Raw genomic sequence first — 10,957 nt, forward strand, 5'->3', positions numbered from 1 at the left:
TGCAGTAAACAACAGGAGAGCCCAGCGACTTAGCCATTAAATCAACACTGGTCCCTTGATTTCCTTTTGAATCCTTTCCAGTATTTTTACTTTTGTTTTTATTTATTTATTTTTAAAATTTGCTAGAAAGTGCGTGTGCTCATCAGATAGAGAGAAGACAGAGGGGGAGAGGAAAGGGAGAAAGCACCCCTCAAAGGGAAATCCCTTCTCCACATTTCTTCACCCTGTCAGGATCCTGGGCACACATGCATGTGTGCTCAGCATGTCCCTCAAGTTACCAGGACGGGATTCGAACCACAGGATCAGTTTTGTGGGATCCAATTTTTTATGCACAACACTTAACTGCGGTGCTGTTGTAAGAGGGCTTACTTTAGCCAGAATGACTCCATCTTGTTAATCAAAACTGTATTTCTGGGAACCAGCAGTTAGCGTAATGGCTATGTTGCTTGACTCCCATGTAGTCAACCGCGGTTCGCGTCCCAGACCCGGTGGCTTAAAACTCACGCCGGGCGCGTGTGCGTGCGTGCCCAAGATCCCGAGAGGAGAATGAAGGAGAAGGGATTGCGGCGTGACCATCCCCCCTGGGGGGTGATTTCTCGCTTTCTGTCTCTATGTCTCTCTCTGTCTGTCTGGCGAGTGCACGCGCCCTATAGCGAAAATCTCTCAAAAAAAAAACAAAACAAAACTGTATTTCTCTCAGTCTGATGCACTTTGAGATTTCTCATAGGAACTCCAAAGAGACAGCCATCAGCCTGGAGCTTGAAGCAATGAGGGACATTCTGCCCCAGCTAAACAGAAACTCCTGTCTCAAAATTGAAGTGCTTGATTGTACCCTTCTAGCTAAAAACTAACCTGATCTATGCTTTTCCATAGACAGTCGTTAGCCCATAGCATCCCCCTCCCCCTATAAAAGCATCTGAAACTTGGCTGACCAATCAAAGACATCTTTTTTTTTTTTTGAGAGAGAGATTTTCGCTATAGGACGCGTGCGCTAGCCAGACAGACAGAGAGACAGAGAGACAGAAAGCGAGAAATCACCCCCCAGGGGGGATGGTCATGCTGCAATCCCTTCTCCTCCATTCTCCTCTCGGGATCTTGGGCACGCACGCACACACGCCCGGTGTGAGTTTTAAGCCACCGGGTCCAAGACGTGAACTGCGGTTGACTACGTGGGAGTCCAGCGACATAGCCATTACGCTAACTGCTGGTTCCCAATCAAAGATATCTTTACATGTCTTCTTGGTGTGGACACACCATGATAAATTCTCCTTTCTTCTCTCATCAACAATTTTGCTTCTCTGTGTCTTCTGAGAAAGCAAGGGTTGGCCTTCTTTGGGTCCCTGAGTTGGGGCATAGGGACTCTTATTAGGCTACACTTTGAGGCAAGCCTGAATAGAATTTCATCACAGAAACAAAGTGAAGTGGGCTGGCCCTATAGCTTAGTGGTTAAGAGAAGCTGGATCCCACATTACCAAGCAAGCAGTCTGAATTCCAGAACAGCAGCTTGAAAAATATGCCCAGTACCTCTGCATGTGTCCCCAAATCCTGGCAGGATGGAGACCCAGAACAGGGATTGTAGCATGACCATGCCACACTGGGAGGTGCTTTCTCCTCCCTCTTCCTCTCTCTCTCTCCCTGGCAAGGGCATGCTCTGGTTATAATAAATGACAATAGATAGGGCTAGTCAGTGGTAGATGGTTAAGGCAGCTGAATCCCACATGGCCAACTTCATGGCTCTACTCCTGGACTGCGTGGTTTGAAAAATACACATGTGTGCATGCTTGCCCAATATCTCAAAAGGAGGGAGACATGGAGGAGGGGTGATGGCATAACCATGCCCCATGGGATGTGCTCTCTCGCTTTTTTTCTCTTTCTCTTTCCAGTGAGTACATACGTCCTATGGTAAACTAAAAAATATATATAAAAAAAATACAATTTTTTAAGAAAGAAAGAAAAGTCAACTGATTAGGTAAATTATTCCTTAACTTCTCCCAATACTGCTCAATCCTACAGAGGTAACCTTAGTTATCTTTCAGTTGAGGATAAATCCATCTATGTATTTGTATATGTTTTATTTCATTTTACATAGATAAAGACAGAGAAAGACAGAGAGAAAGAAAGCAAGAAATCACCCCCCGGGGGGATGGACACGCCGCAATCCCTTCTCCTCCATTCTCCTCTCAGGATCTTGGGCACGTGCACACATGTGCCCAGCGTGAGTTTAAGCCACCAGGTCCAGGACTCGAATTGCAGTCAGCTACATGGGAGTCCAGCGATATAGCCATTACACCAACTGCTGGTCCCATCTTTTTTTTTTTTTTTAAGAGATATTTTTGTTATTGGGTGTATATGTTTGCCAGAGACACAGAGAGTGACAGAGAGAGAGAAAATGAGAAATCACCCTCTTCGGGGATGCAATTTCTTCTCCTTTAGTCTCCTCTCAAGATTTTGGGCATGCATGCACATGTGCCTGGCATGAGTTTTAATCCACCAGGTCTGGGACGGGAACCATGGTTGACCACGTGAGAGTCCAGTGCCACAACCACTATGCCACCTACTGGCCCCTCAGCAACATTTCTTGGTGCTCTTTGGTGTGTGCACATAGATTCACCTCATTCTTTTCTCTCACTGCCTATTTCCATAACCATTCCTCTACGGCAGGCCTTTTGGCCATGTATGATTGATATTTTTCCACTGTTACTAATAATGCTATAGCGAGCAGCCTTGCACCCAGCACCTTGTTCATTTGTGTAAGCATTTTTCTGAACTAGGATAAAAAGGAGTGTGTTTGCTGAGCAACCGAATGTACATCTGAAATTTTAGTAGGTACTGTCAAGTTGTCCTCCAAAAAGGAAGTACCGACTTACATCCCACCCACCCCTTTCCATATGCTAGATCTTATTTTAATTGTAAGTAAGTGCATTCAGAAGTACACCTCTTTTGGCAATGACACAAAAGCAGAAAAAGAAAAGAAAAGGAAAACACTTAAAATTTTATTCTACTGGGCTGGCTCTCTAAAGTAGCAGTTAATTCCAGTGCATGAAGAGCTGCATACCACACGGCCGACCATAGTTTGAATCTTGGTCCTAGTGGTTTGAAGAACATGCAGGTGTGTGTGTGTGCATGCCCAAAATCTTATAGAATGGAGAGGTAGAAGAAAAAGAATTGGGGTGTGACCATACCCATTGGGGGTGCAGGGAGTGCTTTCTCTCTCTTTGGTAAGTGCATGTGCCTTCTGACAATTAAATGTATATATGGATGTATAATAATATCCTTCTATTTATACAGAGAGTCAATTTGAGGCCTGGATCAAATCACTGATCAATTGTAATCAAATTAATGAGAATGCAATGACATCATTGTGTCTCACTGGGGGCACCAGAGTCTAACGTGTTGGCAACAGAATATGGCTGATGTTACCTGAGGACAGCTGTCCCTAGGAGGTGCCCTAGAGGAGAGGGATGTACCTGTTCTCTCTAATCCAGTCTTTCCCCCATGACTGGCACCAACCTCTGGTTCCTTGGTCAAACATCAGATAAAGTTGCTTCCCAAAGGAGAGGTCAGAGAAAGCAGGGATCCCCCTCCCAAGGGGAGATGGTCACACTGCAATCCCTTCTCCATTTTCCTCTTGGGAGTTTGAGCACACATCTACACACACCCAATATGAGTTTTAAGCAGCGGGTCTCGGACTCCAACCGTTGTCAACTACGTGGGAGTCCAGCGACATAACCCTTACACCATCTGCTTGAGCTCAACTACTTTTTTTTTAATTGAAAACAACGGTGAGCACATGAACCACTACTCTTGTGACTTCTGTTACAAATCCTAACGAAATCTGTGAAAGTGAGGTAAGGTAAATGAGTCAATAGTACAAAGGGCACAGAACAGTCTCTAGGACGTCTAATAAGTATTAGGTATTGTTACAATCATCATTTAGGAAGGAGGAAATGGACCCAGGTTGGGAGATGTGGGTGCCTAAACGATTTCACTGAAGGCTTTCACCTGATGTCCGTGAGTTCCTGAAAAGTCCTGAAAGTTCCACGCTGGTTAATAAACTCATTTGGTGTGGAAGCTTATGTCATTTTCCATCTCCGCGCCTCACACTTTTCAGCTATGAGTTTGGACTCTAAATTCTGATAAACCTGCCCTTTCCTGTCTGCCTAAAGAGTCTCCTTTACGCTTTCCTTAACGCCTACTTTACACAAAAACTACATTTCCCATGAGGCCCCACAGCCGTCAACGTCGCGCACCTCTTTGTCGTCGCTCCGCGCGCTTTATACTCACTTCCGCCCACGAGCCACTTCCTTTCCTTTCGGCGGCGCGCAGCGGCAAGATGGCGGTGCAAATTTCCAAGAAGAGGAAGGTGAGTTTCTGGGGTCTGGGTCCAAGAAACTGCGGCGCCAGCGGGTCCAGGCCTTCGCCATGTGTCACCTTGAGACCCTCAGTTCCGTGCCCTGCCCCGGGAGGGTGTAGATCACCCGGCGTTCCCGCGGGTCGCGGATGGCGGTGGATTGAGTGCGAGGCCCAAAGCCGGCAAGCGCAGGGTGGCGGGGAAGGCAGAGCGATCTCAGCCGGCTCTGGGTGGAGTACGGACGTGAGCACGGGGCACCGCACTTGTCCTGGAGAAGGTGCTGGCAGCACTTCCTGGTCAGCAAAACTAGTAAACGTGTAGCGTTTTGAGGGCGAGGGTCATTCTCGGTTCTTACCCCACGGCGTTGGGAAACAGCCGTGCATCTTTGTCTTGTTTCTCCGAGTGTCGGGGTGCAGCCCTCTGACCCAGAGGACCTCGTTTGAAAGTCTCCAGACAACGGCTTGCTCCATCTGAGGACCTTGGGTTGGGAGCGTTTTCGGGTTTAACTTCTTGTTGATCACCTGGGAGAGAACTGTGAAAATGATTAGATTTAGAAATATGTGGTTTGCCGTTACGTATACACGGACGTCGCTGTTAAAACTCAACCCATAACGCTCTAGTGAGTTAGGATCTGCTTGCTGTGAGACCACAAGGATGGGGATTCTCTGGATTTGCAAGCCGGGACTGTCTGTAAATGACTGGCTTTCTAAAAACCCTTCAGTGAAGAGATGATGACGAGTCTGAATGGGGATGTTCTTTGTCCAGGCGGCCTTACTCTGGCTGCGTTCTGTAGCACAGTTTAAAGGGCCCTGGGCAAAGTCATTCCTAAAGATGACCAAGAGGCATTTGTCTGAGAAGGGTTGCTACCTTCCTGTGGGTCTTGGCTAGAGATGTTGAGACTTAATGAGGGATGCATTGGCTGATAACCTGGACAGAGGAGGTGGAGGCTGCAGCTGTGACCTTAATGTTGAACTTTGTTTTCTTGGTCAGTTTGTTGCTGATGGCATCTTCAAAGCTGAACTGAATGAGTTCCTCACTCGGGAGCTGGCTGAAGATGGCTACTCTGGAGTTGAGGTTCGAGTTACTCCAACCAGGACAGAAATCATTATCTTAGCCACCAGGTAAAAACTCACTTGACTAGCCATCTATCACCTATAATTGCCATGTACCTAAAGGCGATTTATTCTTAAGGAAACAGCCAGTGAATCTGGCCCTAGTGAACGTAATTGTTAAAGCTGCATTTTAAAAATTGAACTTTAGTGGGACCAGCAGATGGCGTAATTATTTCATCTCTGGACTCAGGTAGTGAGGTAGTCGACCGAGGTTTGAGTCCTGGACCTAGTGGCTTAAAACTCAGGCCAGGTGCTTGTTGTGTGTACATGCCCAAAATGCCAAGAGAAGAGTGGGAAAAGGATTACTGCATGGCCATCCTCCCTGGGAGGTGATTTCTCACTTTCTCTCTTCGGCGAATGCACGTGCCCTGTATGTAGCAAAAATTTCTCTCTAAAAAAATTGAACTTTAGTTTTTGTCATCTACAATATCTACCTGCTTTGTGACAGATCAGTGAGGTTTGCTAACCACACACATCTACTGGATTTAAAATTTTGTCTGGAATTCTGAGAGTCATGAATGGATCACTTTTTTCCTACCAGGACACAGAATGTTCTTGGCGAGAAGGGCCGGCGGATCCGAGAATTGACTGCTGTTGTTCAGAAGAGGTTTGGCTTCCCTGAGGGAAGCGTAGAGGTGAGTGGCCCTGCGTTATGCCAGAGATGGTTGTGGACTTGGAAATGGATTTTTATTACAGTGCTTACAAAGACTCAATGTCACTTTAGAGACTTTATATATGCTCAGTGAGTGTTACAAACGGATTGGGGTTTTCATCTCTTAAGCAGAGTAGGCTTAATTTTACAGGCCATAGTCTGTTAATTTCTGGCGGCTACAGGATTTTATATCCAACTTGGCTATGGAATTGATAGCTGGGGTACCCTGTTGGTCTCACTGGTATGGCTGTAGGAGAAGCCCCCAGAGTGAGAGGCAGTGAGGAATGCTTACCTGAGAGAGGTACCATGTTACACGTGTATGATGTGTTGAAAATGTCGCTTTTATGTTTTCATCAGAATCAGTAGTGAAGGTAACCCGATGTGTCTTGTTTTTATAGCTTTATGCCGAGAAGGTGGCCACCAGAGGTCTGTGTGCCATTGCCCAGGCAGAGTCTCTGCGTTACAAACTCCTTGGAGGGCTCGCTGTGCGGAGGTGAGTGTCCTGGGTTTCCATGGTTGTACTCTGCATGGATTGGAATGCATGCCTCCTGTTTGGTTGATTTAGCAGATGAATTCTTGTTGAGTGGCAGGTCTAATCTCTGAGGGTCATAACAAGATACTGCTAACCCTTGCCCCTATTGAACTGGCAGCTGAGACGGTACTAACAAAGAAGCAAGCGCCTTCACGGGTGGTATCTTGGGAGTGAACACACTGAACTGTCCAGGGAGGGGACCGGCTCATGGGTGGTCTTGAGTTTGTATTTTTAATGCCTGAGTGTATGTACTTGCACACAATAGAGTAGGGGGAGTAGGAGGAGCTTCCTACCACAGGGCCTGGTCACGCTGCAGTCGTTTTTCCTCCTGTTCTTTATTCTGCCAGCATACTGGGCACACAGATGCTTACTGGGCATGGTTTTCAAGTTGCCAGGACCAGGAGTTGAACCCTGGTTAGCCATGTGGGATCTGGCTTCCTGTGTGCAGAAGCTAACCAATGCACTATGAGACCTGTGGGAGGTGGGCAGTCTGTTTAGTGGGTGTGTAATGTATTTTCCAGGGGTCTTCAAAAAGTTTACAGAGGGGCCAGCAGGTGGCATAGTGCTTAGGTCGCTGGACTCCCACATGGCTGGCTGGGGTTCAAGTCCCAGACCCAGTGGCTTGAAAATCATGCTGGACACATGCGCGTAGGGGCCCAGGATCCTGGGAGGAGAACGGAGAAGGGATTGTGGCACGGTCCTCTTCCTACTTTCCCTCTCACTGTCTCTTTGGCAAGTGCACGCACCCTAAGGCAAGAACCTAAAAAAGGAAAAAAGTTTACAGAAAAAGCTTGTTATGAAAAAAAAAAAAACCTGCATGAATTTCAGCATGGGGTATTTTTTTTTTTTTACACCACAGTAAATGTTGGTTCTACTGTTCCCGTGAACTCTCTTGAGCACTACCCATATAGGTAGTAGAAATGCTTTAGCACTTGGGGGGATACCAGAAATTCAGAGTAACAAACTAGAAAGTATTCAGATTCATTGTCCTCAGTTGGGGTGAGGAAGGGTGGAAAGCCAGAGCTGCTGTGCCCCAGCCAGGCCCCACGGCCTAACAGGTATGTCTGCAGGGACTTCTTTTGGCAGAATATGAGCCCCTGCTTTCTCTTCGGCACTAGAAAGACAGGAGGAAGCCCAAATCTCTGTAAGTTTTACAGCATGTTACGTTGTCCCTGGAGCTGGGCCTACTGGTAAGACTTCAGTAGGAACTTGGTTTTGCATTTGTAAGGATTAGACTGCTTTGCCTAGGTGTTTAGAATTAAGTTCAGGTTTGAGCTTTCCTAATCCAAAACTTCAAAATCCAAAATCTTGATAGACTAGGACTAAAACACTTTCGATCCCAAGCATTTTGGGTGAGGGGTGCTCAAGTTGTACCTCCACTCCTTAGTTGTGACGGTTAGTGGGGATGATGTGAAAGGGCCTGGATATGGTTAGCTGTCCAGTTAGTGTCTCCTGCTAGTGTAGGCTGATAAATGAATTGAGGGTGAGTCATAATAGTTCAAAGCTTAACTATCAATTTTATAGACCTAAACGTTTTTTCTAGCACTTTTAATGTCAGAGTAACTGGCAGCTTAAAATGAGTGAGTTGGTTTCCTAGTGAATCATGAATTCTGGGGTTTGAAGAGTATTTTCAAGCGTAATGGGACCACTTGAGTGGCTAGGGTACTTGGGGAGGTTAAAAGTGTGATTCTCAACTTTGGTTGTACTCTGGGGAATACAACATGGGGAGCATTTTTAAATATTTGCTTGGCTTTGGCCAGCCCAGATTGCTGATTTAATTGGCCTGGAGTAGAGCCTATGCATTGCTCTCTATCTCGGACTAATTCTGATATACCGTTAGGGTTGGAGAGAGCACTTGGTCCGGGGAGCTTGACTCTTGAGTCTCCAGAAGAAAGGTAGCCACAGTTAGGTGTGATAGGAGTGGAAGACAATCACTATTTCTTGGATCAGATTCTGGTCCCATTTATTCTCCATTAAAGGAACATTGAAAACAGCCAGTGCAGCTTAAGTCTTGTTTTTAAATTTGGTGGGATATGTAGGTAAATTCTGTCCTTAGTAATAACCCGTCGACCTCCTGTTCTTCCAAAGGGCCTGCTACGGTGTGCTGCGGTTCATCATGGAGAGTGGGGCCAAGGGCTGCGAGGTTGTGGTGTCCGGGAAGCTCCGTGGACAGAGGGCGAAGTCCATGAAATTTGTGGATGGCCTGATGATTCACAGTGGGGACCCTGTCAACTACTACGTTGACACCGCCGTGCGCCACGTGCTGCTCAGACAGGGTGAGCGCCTGAGAGTACTCAGGGCAGAGGGCATTTGTGGTGGGTAGACGTGATTTTCCACAGATGGCTCATCTTTGTTGGGGTGAGTTCATCTGCAAGTCGCCGGGCTTGTTTGTACTCTGAAGGTTACTGGTTCTCTGCACTGAACTGTGAGAACTGGGCTGCTCAGATTGTCACACTGAGAGCTAGCTTGTCCTTGTCTAGCCATCTGTATACCCTTCGGTGATGACACGATGACGAGTCAGAAAGGTCACGTCCTGCTCTTGGTCCTTGTCAGTGCCACGTTCTGTGGTGCTGTGCCAAGGTTCCATTTGCAAAAGTGTCCTGTCCATTGATTGATTTAGAGGCATTTGTCTGAGAAGGGACTGGGCCGGGGTGCTTGAGTACGCTGTTCTTCTGTCCTGCTGTGAGGTGGGGCAGGGAAACCCCAGCTAGTTCCTAACTGTGCTGTCCTCTAGGCGTCCTGGGCATCAAAGTGAAGATCATGCTGCCCTGGGACCCAAGTGGTAAGATTGGCCCTAAGAAGCCCCTGCCTGATCACGTGAGCATCGTGGAACCCAAAGATGAGATACTGCCCACCACCCCCATCTCAGAACAGAAGGGTGGGAAGCCAGAGCCGCCTGCCATGCCCCAGCCGGTCCCCACGGCATAACAGGTATGTCTGCAGGGACCGCCTGGGCAGAATAGAGGCCTGCTGCTTTCTCTCTTGGTTAATTCAATATTTGTATTCTCCACTGTGGTAAATAGTTGGTGAATGAAAGCTGGATCACATTTACTGTATATGAGGGTACATGTTGAAATCTTGGACTCTTTTTTGCTATAGGGTGTGTGCACTTGCCAGAAAGAGACAGACAGGGAGAAATCACTCCAGGCGGGGTGGCCAGGCTGCAATCCCTTCTCCATTCTCCTCTCAGGATCTTGGGCATGCATGCCCATGCAACCGGCATGAGTCCAAGCCACTGGGTCCGGGACTCGAACCATGGTTGGCCACATGGGAGTCCAGCGACATAGCCGCTATGCTAACTGCTGGTCCCGAAATCTGGGACTCATTTAAGCTATGATTCCCCTGGCGAGGGTGTTTACCTTTGCTCTCTTAAGAATTTACCGCTCTTGAAAATAGTTTTCCTTTGCTGTCTTCTCTTAGTTATGTAAGATTTTCAGGGCACTCCTGCTAGTAATTAGCTGCCCCTTAGCCAGCCCCTTAAATTAGTGGCACCAAGCCTCCTATATCTGACATGTGGGCTTGTTTCTCTGTTGTGTTTCTAGGTGTTCTGTATTCATCTTCCTAGAAACTTGTAATGGGAAATATGTACCTATTTGGAAAATGAAAGAACCTCTCTTACCGCTATGTTTTATTTGGTTTCAGGGTCCTGGCTGCTGTATCCGGAGTCTGGATGTTAACTGTAAAGGTGTTTAATAAAATCTTATAAAAAGACCTAAGGTTGACTAGACTGTTCAGTATTCACATCGAGGCTTATGTTGGTCTGTGGAGCATTTCTTTTTTTTTTCCCTGGAGCATTTTTTTTTTTGATTGCAGGGATCAGAGATGGAGGACCAAAGCAAAGCTAACCCAGAGAAGCTGCCTGTGGGGCAGTAAATTTGCTGACATTGAAGGCCAGTGGCTAGCAGAGTGGCACCTAGATTTCATTGATTTGTAGTTCAGTATTACAAGTTTAGAAGGAAGGCAGGTTTAAGATTTTTTTCCTAATGAGTAAGGAAATTCATATTGCATATAGAAAGTTCCTACAGTGGCTGATAAATTGTATCACACCATGTATGCTCTGAACAGTCGTTATAAACATCACTCACTGAGTCCTCCACGTCTTTGTGGAAGGGAATTTAGGAGTGCCACTGAGTCTAAAGCTCAGAAGTAAAGATATCTAAGCAGCGTGAAGCTGCTGTTGACATCCTCATTTGGTGGTTGTGCTTAGGGAAATGATAATAATAATAGTTTAATTGCAATTTTAACCCATGTGTTTAAGTATTTTCACTGTCTACATTAAAAGGAGCTTAGTGCTCTTGGTTTGTTTATTC

General features: G+C 46.6%; 1 protein-coding gene, 1 long non-coding RNA gene and 2 other non-coding genes across 4 annotated transcripts in view; 3 read left to right on the forward strand and 1 right to left on the reverse strand.

The window, feature by feature from the left end:
* Nucleotides 1-4,265, reverse strand: part of LOC102491647 (uncharacterized) — a 12,617-nt gene extending 8,352 nt beyond the window's left edge. The window contains exon 1 of the long non-coding RNA XR_333385.3: nucleotides 4,003-4,265. This is a non-coding gene — a long non-coding RNA (uncharacterized LOC102491647). The remainder of the gene's footprint in view (nucleotides 1-4,002) is intronic.
* Nucleotides 4,266-4,283: 18 nt separating this feature from the next.
* RPS3 (ribosomal protein S3) lies at nucleotides 4,284-10,359 on the forward strand. The gene is made up of 7 exons (XM_006141005.3): nucleotides 4,284-4,363; nucleotides 5,342-5,472; nucleotides 6,005-6,098; nucleotides 6,514-6,608; nucleotides 8,736-8,923; nucleotides 9,382-9,578; nucleotides 10,290-10,359. The coding sequence occupies exons 1-6, from the start codon at nucleotides 4,334-4,336 to the stop codon at nucleotides 9,573-9,575; spliced, it is 732 nt and encodes a 243-aa protein (XP_006141067.2). The 5' UTR covers nucleotides 4,284-4,333; the 3' UTR covers nucleotides 9,576-9,578; nucleotides 10,290-10,359.
* Nucleotides 5,067-5,210, forward strand: LOC114009168 (small nucleolar RNA SNORD15). The gene has a single exon (XR_003550626.1). It is a non-coding gene; the product is annotated as a small nucleolar RNA SNORD15 (small nucleolar RNA).
* LOC114009164 (small nucleolar RNA SNORD15) lies at nucleotides 9,141-9,286 on the forward strand. Its single transcript, XR_003550624.1, has one exon. It is a non-coding gene; the product is annotated as a small nucleolar RNA SNORD15 (small nucleolar RNA).
* Nucleotides 10,360-10,957: the final 598 nt, after the last annotated feature.

Source organism: Tupaia chinensis, unplaced genomic scaffold (genome assembly GCF_000334495.1).
Source record: "Tupaia chinensis unplaced genomic scaffold, TupChi_1.0 Scaffold000047_1, whole genome shotgun sequence".
Lineage (NCBI taxonomy): Eukaryota > Metazoa > Chordata > Mammalia > Scandentia > Tupaiidae > Tupaia > Tupaia belangeri.

Bases quoted from the DNA above. Each gene is read 5' to 3' on its own strand.
- RPS3 (XM_006141005.3), top strand. From the start codon at position 4,334: ATGGCGGTGCAAATTTCCAAGAAGAGGAAG. The intron at 6,099-6,513 runs GTGAGTGGCCCT...TTGTTTTTATAG, and splicing joins TCCCTGAGGGAAGCGTAGAG to CTTTATGCCGAGAAGGTGGC. The intron at 8,924-9,381 runs GTGAGCGCCTGA...GCTGTCCTCTAG, and splicing joins CCACGTGCTGCTCAGACAGG to GCGTCCTGGGCATCAAAGTG.